General features: G+C 41.5%; 1 protein-coding gene across 6 annotated transcripts in view; it reads right to left on the bottom strand.

Moving 5' to 3' along the window:
* The window catches only part of BIRC6 (baculoviral IAP repeat containing 6), a 311,771-nt gene that overhangs the window by 83,297 nt on the left and 214,115 nt on the right, over positions 1-14,359 (bottom strand). For all 6 annotated transcript variants that reach the window (XM_053303734.1, XM_053303742.1, XM_053303763.1 and 3 more), the window contains exons 62-63: positions 6,723-7,023; positions 3,885-4,102 (exon numbers count right to left, since the gene is read on the bottom strand). In XM_053303734.1, coding sequence (XP_053159709.1) covers positions 3,885-4,102; positions 6,723-7,023 — 519 coding nt within the window. The remainder of the gene's footprint in view (positions 1-3,884; positions 4,103-6,722; positions 7,024-14,359) is intronic.

Genomic DNA, 14,359 nt, shown 5'->3' with positions numbered 1-14,359 from the left:
TTATACCTCTTGGGCAGATTAAAGCAACCTGGATGGATGGCTTAAGATGGGTTTTGATAACTTCATGGAGGAGAGGTCTATCAATGGCTACTAGTCAGAGGACTATAGGCCACCTCCAGCCTCAAAGGCAGGATGCCTCTGAGTACCAGTTGCAGGGGAATAACAGCAGAAAAGAGGGCATGCCCTCAACTCCTGCCTGTAGGCTTCCAGTGGCATCTGGTGGGCCACTGTGTGAAACAGGATGCTGTTTCACACAGGATCCCAGTACTGTTCTTATGTTCTTAGATTACAGATCATCTCCCTTGGAAACTGTTGCTCTTCGATATCTGAAATTTTGTATGGTGTCCACCAGGGCTCCATACTGTCTCCAATGCTTTTTAACATCTACATCAGGCCTTCTCAACTTAGGCCCCCCAGATGTTTTTGGACTACAACTCCCATAATCCCCAGACACATTAGCCAACAGCCAAGGATTATGGGAGTAGTAGGCCAACCTCTGCAGAATGGCTGAAGTTGAGCAGGCCTGATACATGAAACCTCTGGGAGAGATAATCAGGAGATTTGGTGCTGGGTGTTATCAGTATGCTGATGATACCCAAATCTATTTCTCCATGTCAACATCATCAGGTGAAGGCATTACCTCCCTAAATTCTTGCCTGGAGGCAGTGATGGGCTGGGATGAGGGATAACCTACTGAGAATGAATCCAAATAAGACAGAGGTACTTATTGCGTAGGATTGGAGCTTGTGAGACAATTTTGATCGGCCTGTTCTGGATGGGGTCACACTTCCCAAGAAGGAACAGGTAAGCTTCTGGATCCAAACCTCTCCCGTGTGTCTCAGTTTGAGGTGGTGGTCAGAGGTGCTTTCTATCAGCTTCAGCTGATATACCAGCTTCAGCTGATATACATGTGTCTGTTTCTTGAAATAAATGACCTGAGAACAGTGGTACATATGCTGGTACTCCAGACTTTACTAGTCCAGACTTGATTAGCACAATGTGTTATATGTGGGGCTGCCTTTGTATTGTAGTCTGGAAACTGCAGTTGGTACAAAATGCAGCAGCCAGGTTGGTCTCTGGGTCATCTTGAAGAGACCATATTACTCCGAAATTAAAAGAACTACTCTGGCTACCAATCGGTTTCCAGGCAAAATACAAGGTGCTGGTTATAACCAATAAAGCCCCAAACAGCTTAGGCCCTAGGTATTTAAGAGAATGTCTTCTTCACCATGAGCCCCATAGCCCACTGAGATCATTCAGAGGTTCATCTGTAATTGCCACCATCTCATCTGGTGGCTACACAGGGAAGGATCTTCTCTGTTGCTGCTCCGAGACTCGGGAATGTGCTCCCTGGTGAAAAAAGAGCCTCCCCAACTCTGACTTTTTAAAAGTCCATAAAGACTCATTTTTTCCACCCAAGTTTTTTTAACTTGACTGTGGTTTTAAGGTTTCCATTTTTAAGAGAAGAAGAGGACGACCAGCAGCAAGGTGGATAGACTTGATTACAACTACAATGAATGCACCACTGAGAGACCTTAAAGGCCAAATTAAAGACAGATCATCCTGGAGAGAATCTATCTATGTGGTCGCTAAGAGCTGACACCGTCTTGATAGCACTTAATCAATCAACCAATCAAACCACCCAGAGACAGACGTTTGGGACAGTCTACAAATTTGATAGATTAGCTAGCCAGATTAGACAGATAGCCAGATTAGATAGAAAGATAAAATAAAAATCAAATAAAGATTCATGAGCAAGATGATGCAAGGTTTCCAGGCTTGTGTTGCCCAATGGTAGACATTAGATTGATTCTGAGAAGAGTCACTGTAAATACCAAGTATTCCAATCTACTAGGAGTTACATACATGTTCTATAGCAAGTGCTATGGGATGTTTCCCTCTGCTCACAACTCAATTGTAATTGCTCTTTGATGAAATTTTAAGTTTCTAAACTAATGAGATATGACATAATGCTATTATATTGAAAAGAATAACATTATTTAATATAAACCAGGTAGCTGATATTATGGTCAGAAAATATTTCTCAAAGCTGTCTACCAAGAATATCCAATGCCCTGACACATAAGTAGCTATTTGGAGACCAAAGTCCTAATGTGTTCTGAGTAGATCTACCTCTGGGTAACTTAAATCATGTCTTGAGAAATTTTCTTTGCATTTGGATCCAGCACAAAATGTAGGAGCTGAAACTTGACAAAATTACTGGGGATGGATATTGTGGAGAGGAAATGGGCTTCTCTTTATTATCTTTATAAGCAACATATTTAGAACCGAAACAGGGCTGCCTGGGACAAATGAAAATTTGTCTCAATATCCTAGTCTAGGTGCCATGGCTCTCTGGTGTATGGGATGTGTCAAGCCCCAACAAATATTTCCCTGAACATGATAAACACTGGGATTTATTAAGTTCTTTTACATTCCCAGATGCTATTTTGGGCAAATCTTTGCAGAAAAGAGTTCCTTGAAAATGAAGTCAGTTAAAATTTTTATGTGGAAACAGACTTTAATGAGGCTTTTGAAAAGGTTATACAGTGTCCCTCATTATCTGCGGGTGTTCCATTCTGGGATACAACTGTGGATAATGGAAATGGATAACGAGATCTGAAGTCAGTGGGAATTGGGGGGCTAGGTTCCTGAAGGTTAAAAAAAAGTTTTTAAAAGGAGACGTAAGTTAGAGTACCATGCCATGCCCAGCAGGTGTCCAGCTGTCCAGAAATGCTCCACCCCCAAATGCGGATATATGATTATTTTCCATGAAATTCAACTGAGAGCCAAAAAATGGCTTCTTTTAGCAAAATGGTGGCTGGAAATGACCTTGGAATGACCTTGTGTCATGTTGCAGATAGGCTAAATTTAAGTCTTTCGTATCCACAAATTATGAGATTGGGTCTCCATAGCCCAACAGCTGATACACAGGACCACGGATGATGAGGGCCACCTGTATTAGCAAGTATGTTGTCTGGTTAGCTGCAAATCCATGGCACATTGCTGAGGATCAAGTTTGTGATGTCTGAACTGCTCCACTATGTATTCACAGCACACATGTTGCATAGAGAATACTGACTGCAACTCCTTGGAATAAACTTTCTTGGACTGATTACTGTTTTCTGGAGAATAGCCAAAGCTGGCATCTGGTCAACAAATTCCAAGCTACTGTGCTCGCTACAAAGCACACACTGCCTGTGCAAGCATCACCTGCAAAAATGGTGGCCACACAGATTTCTCTCTTTGGACTGGACAAAGAACCTTCATTAGAGAGATTTAAAGAATCTGGGATGGGCACTTCAGGACATGGTAGATGACTTAAGCATTGTATACGGTGACAAGAGATACAATGAGAGTTGTGATAAGGTTCAAAGAACCTGCTGAGAATGCTTCCTGTTGACAGCTTCATTTGGTAAAATAATCCTCTAGTGAGAACACTGCTGTGAAAAGCTATTGCTGTATCATCTTTTCTATGCTATGTGACTCTTCTGGGCCATTAAACAAAAAAAGTGTTATTTTAAATAATGGGCAAAGCTTTGAAGTCTATCACAGTAACCTTGCACATCTAAGTACATTACAAAATTGAGATGCTTATGTTTCAACCAAGACCAATGAGATTTAAGTGCATATGAGCACAAATCATCTATATATTAAGCTAGAAGCATACAAATCCATATATAAGCCATTCGCTAAAGCTTGTTTTAGAAGGTAACATGTCTATGAAAACAAACATACCAGTATATCAGTTCAGAAAATTGGATACAGGAAGCTTTACGATGGGAGGTAAGGGGGAAAGGTGGCTTATTAAAAAAAAAATAATAATAGCAGCTTTACATTTTGAAACTATATTTCTAAATTAATCAATCAATGCTAAAACTGACCTCTGTCTGGTTGGAATTGGAATTGGGAACTCTTGGAGCATGGTGGCTAAGAGCAGACAAACAGGCAAGGATAAGATGTATTGCCCCAATTTCCAGTGCCATCCGCCTAAGAAGTACTCCATCATCAGTAGTCAAAGGTGTGATGCTGAACAAGCTGCGCAACACGTGAAATGGAAGGGTTGGAAGCACATTAGCTGAAGGAGACTGAAGAATATGACCTGGATGGAGAGAAAATAGGAGTTAAACATTTGTGTCACAACATGATTGCTTACTGAATTAATCTTCTAATATTTTAGATATTTTATTAGGTTTTTTAAAAATAACACTACTTCTCCTTATTATAGACCTATAAAGTGTAGAGTGACCGCAGGGACCGCAGAAGGGGCAGAAAAAGAAGTTGATGTTATACTTCCATTATGGATTAGATTCAACACATTAGTATGCTTAAAAGTGATACAGGGTATGGGAAGTTCATTCATTAACCATGCTAAATTAAACATTTGCTATTTGACAAACACTGAAACTTGGGTCTTCTGGGTTTCAACAAATATTCCTTGTCCTGGATGCACCATGGTATGATTCAGTCTCTCTCTCTCTCTCTCCTTGCCACAGGATCATCATCTGGTTAACATATGCTAAACTTTTAGAGGGTGTTTCTGCAACAGACTACCTGAGTATGACTGGTTAGACAGATGGGCTCAATTTAGTGAAAGGTTACAAGGCATTACTATGCATGTTTTTGAACAGGCCTGCTCAACTTAGGCCCCTCCAGTTGTTTTTGGACTACAACTCCGACAATCCCCAGCCACAGTGGCAAATAGCCAGGGATTATGGGGATGGTAGGCCAACATCTGCAGGAGGACCGAAGTTGAGCAGCCCTGTTTTTGAACCTGCATTTTACACACTTTTGAGAGACTTGGGAGTAAAACTTTCAAGTATAAAACAGACTAGATCAGATCAACCTTATCACATCTCTGGTATCAACCATTCCTGAATCTGTTTGAGCAAATGAAAGCAGATAACACACAACAAATATTCTAAGACAGGTTTGAAATTCTCCGAAAAAATGGGAATGGTGGCGATGATGAGGAACTTTAAAAATAAATAAAGCCCTTTACAGGAAAACCTCAGTAGTCACAGGGGTTCCATTCTCCGCCACTACCGCAGATATAGAAAACATGAATACTGATCGCGGGGGTTAGGTTCCAGGAGAGGAAAATCGGTCAAAAATTGCCATTTGGGGGGACATTTTTCTTTTTAAAAAGGGGCTAAAGGGCCCTAGAAATGTGAGGGTGGTCATCCAATGTGTTCCACAGGTCCCCAGCAGTCCAGGAATGCCCCCCAGTTATCAAAATTCAGCCAAAAATAGCTATTTTTTGGCCTGGTTTTAAAAAGGGGGATTAAAAGGCCCTAGAAATGCAAGAGGGAGTCCCCACTGTGCTCCACGGATCCCCAACAGTCAAGCAATGACCCCAAGAGTTGACAATTGGCCAAAAATCACAATTCTTTTTAAATTTTTATGTATTGTAATTTTTATCTGTTTTATGAATTTTAAATGTTTTATATTTTACATTATGTTTTAATCCACACACCGCCTAAAGATTTCTATATTAGGCGGTATAAAAATTAAATAAATAAATAAAATAAAATAAAATAAAATAAAATATTTTTTGCCATTAAAAACACACACACACCTGAGCCATAAAATGTCTCCCTATGTCAAAACTGAGGCCGGAAATTACCTCCGAGGTCATTTCCGGCCACCCCCAACCTGCAGAAACACAGATCAAATCCTTTTTTAACCCCTTCCCACTATTACCCGATGCGGATACGTGAAACTGCAGATAGTGATCCTGCAATTAATGAGGTTTTCCTGTATAAACTAGGTAACATGGTCATTTGATAAAATACAATAACTTTTGTTCTGTTTGTAATCTAACAGGAACATTCAATTGTCAAATATGCACACCTAACACATGGCAATATGGAGAGCAATATTACTATGCAAAGGAAAAAAAGTATTTAAACATTGTTCTTACAGACCCATATTCATACATCACGTCACTCTCAGTAAAAAAAGAAGTAGAAAAACGTTACCATCTTCCAGTAGTTAAAATTTAAACATTATTCAGAGATAGATTGGAATTTTGCAAGCATTAACATTCTCACACTGTATGAAAGAAGGAGTTAGCAATAAGCAGAATGACAGTGGTCAAGAAGTAGGGAAATATTTTAATCTTAATCCAGTATGCTTATGTACACCAATTAGAGGGACATCCAACTGAAACTTTCTGGAAACCTTGGCCCATATTGTCTCCCACCCTGTGCATAACATAAGAAAAGTTGCAACACAAACCTAGGGAGAGGGAAGCAAAAGCAGAGGATCAAGGTGCCAATTAGGATTATTTTGCCCTTTCCTATCTGTTACAACCTGCCTAAACTTGGATGGATCCAGACAAGAGTAAAAATAGCCCTCAGATGAAGAAAAAAGCCAATGCATAGATATTTAGTCTTTGCAAGGCCATCAAGTCTAGTTTATATACAATGGCAGTCAACCAGTGAAACTGAACTGAAAGGTTATTGCTCTTGATCAAGGTTCAACTGGAAACAAACAATATTCAAAAATTAAAATTAAAATAAAGTCCTTGCCAATTTTTTTATTCTATGCAATGAAGGAAGAAACCTAAGGATTTGTTTTGACTTATACTTGGCTTCAAAGTCAGAACTTGAATTTCACAAAAGCCAGTTCTATCTCCTTTCAAATACTTGTAAACTTGCACACTCAAGAGAAATGTTTAGCAGTAGTCCCCAAATATACTTAGTAGTTACAGTACATACTTCCTTCACCATCATCTGTAACTCCCAACACCAATCTAAGGAGACACTGGGCATGTTTCCTCTCTTTAAGTAGCACCTCAGCATAGCCTGGGAGGCGAAGAAATAATCCAAAAGCAGCCAAAGAATGAGCAGGTATGGGAGACATAGTTTGGACTGTTGATTTGATTGGTGGAGGTTCTGCAGCAATTGTTTCTGGGGCTTCATAAACCAGTTCTCCCGATTGTTCAATGGTAACCCATTCAAACTGATCACTGTCCTTCTGCTTCTCCTGGGTGGTGGATGTAACCACTGGAGCACTCACCTTCAGAAAGAAAAAAATATGCTTAATACCGTCTTCTGATGAAGGAATTTAGAGTACTTTTTGTTGCAAATAATGTCACTAAGTAGTTACTGTATTATTAAATGCAAATTCTTAAAAATGAATTATTATTAATGGGTTAAATGCCAAGAGATTTCCCAAGCGATCCCAGATTAATACATACAGCCCTATGCAGATTATAACAAAGGTTGTCATATGCTGAAATGCCTGAAGAATAATATATTATTTTCTAAGAACACATGTGACAACTATTATACTTTGCTACTAAATCACAGCAAGTGCCTAAAAGTAGTAAAGATGTTCCAGTAGCAATTGCGTTAGAATTATAGATAATCCAACATAGTAGTTTGAAACTTATATTTTCTATTAGATTGGCGATATATAAATTCTAAAATTACTTAAAATACTGTGGAGCAAAATACATTTTTGTTAACCTTTTTTATTTATTTAAAAAACCTATGATGGGCTTTAAATGAATTTCTAAATAGAATAAAATTGCCTTGCATTAGGATTTCAGCAATATGACAGTCCTAGAATTATTTCTTTTAAAGGCCTTCACCCAGGGTCTGGATCACAACACAGTGACAAGTAGGGAGAAATCGAGATATCAGCCTTTTTCCTGTGAAGAGTTCTACATAAGTGAAAGCTTGGCAGAACAGAAGAATGACTTGTAGACCTTTGAAAGATGTTTAAATAAAAAAGTCTGCAGCCAGCCAGTCAATCCAAACTCACTCCATATCCAGACAATCAATTCTGATTCAAGTGATTAAATATACATCGAGAATATAAGCAGTTGCTGATATCAGTATATAGCTGCAAGTATCTACCTCACCAAGTGGATCTCATGTCTTTGCACTCTGTCTTGGGTATTCACTTGTCTGAATACATCTAAAGCATGCTTTCTCATGACCTAAACTCTCATATTGGGATGAAAGCTGTCAATATATGGAATGGGGGAAAGGAGTCTGAAATTAGGAATGCAAGGATGGAATGGTGGTATTAGGAAAAGACTACTAATGAGGAAGTGATGTCTGAGTACAGTCAAGAATACTTGAAGTATGTCCTTGTATGCTTCCCTTTGTGCGCCTTTTCTCCTGTTACATTATCTATGTGTGTATATCCCTGCTAACTGGGCAAAGAGGCACATTTTACTGTGGTGATTCTCTTTATTTAGCAGGGTGAGAGTAACTGGCCCTATCCACCCCAGCACAGTACTTCCAGTGACTGTTGCTGGTGTCTATCTTATGATTCGTTTTAGAATGTGAGCCCTTTGGGGACAGGGAGCCATCTTATTACTATTTCTCTTTGTAAACCACCCTGAGCTATTTTTGGAAGGGCGGTATAGAAATTGAAATAATAATAATAATGATAATAATGATAATAAGTCGGGTATGTCCCCTTTCTCCTTGCTGGAGAGAGTCTTGTGCTGCCTTTCAAATAGAAGCCTTGTGTCATGTTTTCCCTTCCCTGTGTTCATCTGCAATGCCAAAGAGTTCAGCTTCTTGCCCTTCTATTGATTTCTGCTCCTGTTTCCTCCCTCCTAGAATAAGGGAACTTGTTATTGGTTTGTTTGTCTTAAATGCTATTTTGTTTAAGGAACATTCTTTCTTGTTGCTTTTGATCATTTTTTCCCCAAGGATAAGAGCAGCAGAGGTTTTTAGGGTTTAAGTGTACAGAGTGCCCCTGAGGAAAAAGGTCAAGCATCACTATCAATGTCTGAATGTGCTCACAATTAAACACACACACACACACACACACACACACACACACACACACACGTCTTACTGAGTGCACAGTGAAGTATCCCACTACACAACATTTTCACACTACAAGATAGCTGTGTTATCTCAGAGTTCCCATTTTAAAGAATTACTGAGACACAAGACATTCTTCTTTCAAGGAGGCAGCCTTCCTGTGAACTGCCAAGGACTGACTGATTTCTTCATCTTCAGGGAGTCTTCATATACATATCTACTTACCTCTGTTTCTCTTCATTGAATGAGACTAAAACTATTGAACCAAACTGCATTAATCAGATGCCATTTGGGAGTCCATGGTCTTCAAACACTGATGACCCAACTCTAATTGGAATTCTTTGTGGACCTCAAAATTCCAGTTTTAAAGGTCTTCCAAATTACTCTTAGCACTGAACTGACTGACCTGTGAATTTTTCAGCTTCACAGTGTCTGGAAACCACTTTTAAGAGCTTGTCTATATGATCAGCTATCTTTGGAGAAGCTCATTCTGGATAACATCAAGCGCAGCCCTGGGATGTAGTGATGGCTACCAACTTGGATGGCTTTAAAAGGGGCTTAGACCTGTCCTCCATGAATTTGTCTATCAATGGCTACTAGTCTGGTGGCTGTGGGCCACCTCCAGCCTCAGAGGCACGATGCCGCTCAATACCATTTGAAGAAGAATAACAGCAGGAGAGAGGGCATGCCCTCAGCTCTTGTCTGTGGACTCCCCAGAGGCATCTGGTGGGCCACTGTGTGAAACAGGATGCTGGAATAGATAGGCCTTGGGCCCGATCAAGCAGGGCTGTTCTTATGTTCTAGTCAGTGCTGGGACACTTAAGAAAAACAAGGTACTTTTCGTTTACTACTGATCTGAAATTAGACAAAACTAGTTTCGACACATCTATCCACAACTAGTTTCCAATACATCTGAGATGATAAAGAAGAGCTTTTAAACCAGTGGATGAGATTACCACTCTTTAGCAAAGCTCTCATTTTAGAACTGAAGTATTTATTTAAAAAATCCAGGTTGCTCACTTGTAACTTAATATCTGGTAGAGATCCATTGACATCCATAAGAATGGGTAATGCACCTGCACAGGACCCTCGCAGGAGAATGCTGCAGCTCGTCGAGGAGACCGAGCCCCTTCCCCACGTCTACAGTGTGCTGTTTAAAGGCGGCCCAGGTGCCATGTTCTTCAGAAGAAGAATAGCATGCACACTCAGTATGCATGTAGCATAGTACTACTGCAAAGGGGTGGTCCGGGAAGGTCTTATGGATGTCAATGGATCTCTACCAGATCAATAGTTATAGGTGAGCAACCTGTTTATCTGGATCAAGATCCGTTGAGATCCATAAGAATGGGCATTTAGCTTGCTCCCTAAGGAAGAGGATGCAGTAGTAGCTATTGTAACACCTGCTTCAAAATGCTTCTCCTGAAGCTTGCCTCAGCAACAGAGTGCATGTCTATGGTGTAATGCTTGACAAAAGCTAACCCCACGGACCAAGTTGCTGCTTTACAGATGTCCATGAAGGTTACCCCCATAGGCGTGCAGCTGATGAAGCGTAGACATGGGTAGAGTGGGTCTTGATTGCTTCAGATGGTTGAATGTTCTGTGTCTTGTAGGCTAGTAGGATAAGCTCAACTAGCCATCTGTACGTCCTTTGGATATGCAGAAACCTATCACAGAGCTCCTGTATGCTACAAACAGATGCTTGGTGGATCTGAAATCCTTGGTGCAATCCAGGTAATATAAAAGCACCCTCTGCGCATCCAAGGAGTGCATTGCACATTCTAAAGGCATAGATGGATCTTTGAAGAACGTAGAGAAAACAATGTCCTGGTTTAGGTGGAAGTTGGACACCACCTTGGGGAAAAAATCTGGATCCATACACATTAGCACTCTTTTGAGGTAGATTCTGGTGTATGGTGAATCAATACGCAATGCTGTCAATTCACGAACACGTTTAGCGGTAGTTATGGTAAGCAAGAATGCAGTTCTCAAAGTCACTAACTTAATAACGGCAGAACCCATAGGTTCAAATGGGGTCTCGGTTAAAGCTGAAAGGACCAAGGATATGCTCCATGGTTCAACCGGTGTGTGAATGGGTGGATACAAATTCATGAGGCCTTTTAGGAAAGCTGTACTATCTGGGTGGGGGAAAAGTGTCTTCCCATCACAGCCTGGATGTTGTGAAGATAGCACTGCTAGATGCACCTCTAGAGACACATTAGCCAACCCTTAAGTTTTTAGATCAATCAGGAGAGGAACACACTCCTGAATGTGACCTGGTCAGGTTGAAAACCATGCCTCCTTGAGTAGAATTTGGAACAGAGCCATTTGCCCCTGTAAATACATTGGGTAGAAGACTTCCTTTGGTTAAGAAGGACCTTACTCAAAAGCCGATTCGCTATGCTGTTAAGAGTGTGAGAACGTCTAGATGCAGTATGCTGTCCTTGTCTAGTGTTAGAAGATCTAATTTGATACTGGTTCCCTGACAGTTTGAGTACCAGTGGAAACGATGGCAGTCTTGGCCACCATGGAGTCACCAGGATACCTGATGCTGGGACAGTCAGAAGGCGAGCAACCACTCAGCTGATCAGCAGTCACAGAGAAAACATATAAGGGATCCCCTGCTGCCAATCCAGCTGGAAGGAGTCCCCGAGTGATTGTGGGTTGTGACCTGCCCTGAAGCAGAAACAAGTGCACTTTGTGTTCTCTAAGGTGGCAAAGAGATCTATAGTCAACTCATGAGGAGAGGTATAACGTATCCTGTCTTGATTTCCCATTTGTGCTGTTGTTGTTGTGGGAAAACTTGACTTAAGTCATCTGCCAGGATGTTGTCTAGGACCCTTCATGTGGATGGCCATTGGATAGACGATGCCAAATGCATCAATGCCACCATTGTAGGCTGAGTACACAAAGACTTTGAGACACTTTCCCTCCCTGACAGTAGATGTAGGCCAGGGCAGTGGTATTGTCTAAATGCACTTGTACAACTTTCCTCTACAGAAGTCGTAGGAAGGCTTTCATTGCTTTGAAGACAGCCAGTAACTCCAGGAAACTGATGTGTAATTGTGTTTGTTGGTCCACTTGCCCTTAATCTGATGTGCTCTGCAGTGGGGGCCCCAGCCTAGCAGAGAGGCATCCATTGTTAACCAGATAGACGGGGTCGTCATTTGAAAAGGAACCCCTTCCAGCAGATTTTTGCCTGATGACCACCAAGTAAGCGGGTGCAGAATTTGATGTGGGAGCACTAGACGTAGGCCTTGTCGATCCACATTCGGGTGAAAGACCGACAGAGGCCAAAGTTGCAACTTGCTCATCTTTAACAGGGCATATCACACCACTATGTTGCAGGATGCCATAAGTCCTAGGAGTCTTTGAATGAGTCGGGCCAGTTGAGATGGATGCTGCTGGGAAAGGATAACCAGGTCTCTCATGCACCGGAAGTGTTCCCGAGGTAAGTACGCCTTCCTGGCTTCCATGTCTAGGACTACTCCAATGTAGTTGATAATATGAACTGGCTCCAGTTTTGATTTTTCCCCAATTGACTTGGATCCCCAAGTCTTAGAGGACAGATAAAATGTACTTCGTCTGAGAACGTAACTCTTCCCCCTGTCTTTGGAAGTCAGGAACCCGTCAACCAGGTATGGATAGACCAATATACTCTGGGTCCGCAGGTAGGCTACCACTGCAGCCATACTTTTTGTAAATACCCTGGGGCGGGGCTGAGCCCGAAGGGTAAGACTGTGTATTGGTACACTTAGATTCCTACTGTGAACCTGAGATATTTTCTGTTTTGTCTTGATGCCAATGTGGAAATATGCGTCTTTGAGATCCAGGTCTCCTGATACAGAGGAGGTAAGATCTCTTGTAATTCTATTATGCAAAATTTTTGCACATGGACAAATTTGTTCAGGTGGCATCAATCCATGATCAGCCATATGCCACCATCCCTCTTTGGGATTAGGAAGTAATGGGAGTAAAACCCCTCCCATTTGTGCACCGACTGTACTGGGGCAATAGCCCCTTTGGCTAATAGCTCCTTCACTTCTTCCGGTAATGCTTGGGAGGGCTGATTGAACCTTATCCCTGTAAATCTTGGGGTTGTTCTGAAATCTATGGCGTAGCCTGAAGATATGATCTTCAGGACCCATCGGTCCATTGTTATGTGGTGCCATGCAGGGGCATGACGTGCCAGCTTGATCTTGGATGCTGGCAGGAGAACAGAGTTCGTGAAACTGGTGTTGTCCTTCCCTTGCCAAGATGTTGAGGTCCCCGGTGGTGGGAAAGGAGAGGAGTCTAGCGGTGACAGTGAGTGGGTCTGAACCTCAAAGATATTTCTGAGCTTCAGTCTGCTTCATACGTTGGGATTGATTAGATAGCCCCTTGCCGTGAAAAGGGCATATATGATAAGGTTGGTATTGTTTCCTAAAGTCACGGCACTCCTGTTGTCTGAATGTGGACTTTTGTTTGGGAAAGGGACATTATTTGGAGCCGTAGGAAGAGGTAGACGCTGGCGTGGTGAAAGTTTTGGCGGTCAAGATTTTTTCATCTAAGTCAATGTCCTAGCTGAAAAGGCCCATACCATCGAAAGGTGAGCCCTCAATTCTCTCTTTCATATCACCCTGCAGGTTGGTGGAGCAAAGCCAGGCATGTCTCCATAGGGAGATTGTGGTTGCCAAGGAGCGCGACTTGGACTCGGTCAGGTGCTTGGCAATGCTCAATTGCTGGCGTGTAAGTGCTGCTGATTTATCTAATATTTGTTGGAAGTGCTTTTAAAATTCTTTCAGGGAGAGGACCTCCAGGGCATTTTGTACATCTTCCCATAAGGCATGGGTGTATTTTGCCGTGCACACCGAATAGTTTGCTATCTTGATGGATAGGCACGAGGTGGAATAAATCTTTCTTCTCAAAATATCCAGTGCTATTGCTATTGCTAATCTCAGTAATGCAAATTAAAAGGTGAAACTGATATATGAGACAGACGCATTACATGCAAAGCGAGATAAGTCAAACCTTAATTTGTTATAATTGTGATGATCATGGCGTACAACTCATGAAAACCCCAAATACACAATCTCAGAAAATTAGAATATTACATGGAACCAAGAAGACAAGGATTGAAGAATAGAACAATATCGGACCTCTGAAAAGTATAAGCATGCATATGTATTCAGTACTTGGTTTGGGCCCCTTTTGCAGCAATCACTGCCTCAATGCGGCGTGGCATGGATACTATCAGCCTGTGGCACTGATGAGGTATTATGGAAGACCAGGATGCTTCATTAGCGGCCTTCAGCAATTCTGCATTGTTTGGTCTCATGTCTCTCATCCTTCTCTTGGCAATGCCCCATAGATTCTCTATGGGGTCAGGTCAGGCGAGTTTGCTGGCCAATCAAGCACAGTACACTGTATACTTTTCAGAGGTCCGATATTGTTCTATTCTTCAATCCTTGTCTTCTTGGTTCCATGTAATATTCTAATTTTCTGAGATTGTGGATTTGGGGTTTTCATGAGCTGTACGCCATGATCATCACAATTATAACAAATTAAGGCTTGACTTATCTCCCTTT

The sequence above is a fragment of the Hemicordylus capensis genome, chromosome 1 (genome assembly GCF_027244095.1).
Source record: "Hemicordylus capensis ecotype Gifberg chromosome 1, rHemCap1.1.pri, whole genome shotgun sequence".
NCBI lineage: Eukaryota > Metazoa > Chordata > Lepidosauria > Squamata > Cordylidae > Hemicordylus > Hemicordylus capensis.
This window is presented reverse-complemented; position numbering and strand designations above follow the sequence as displayed.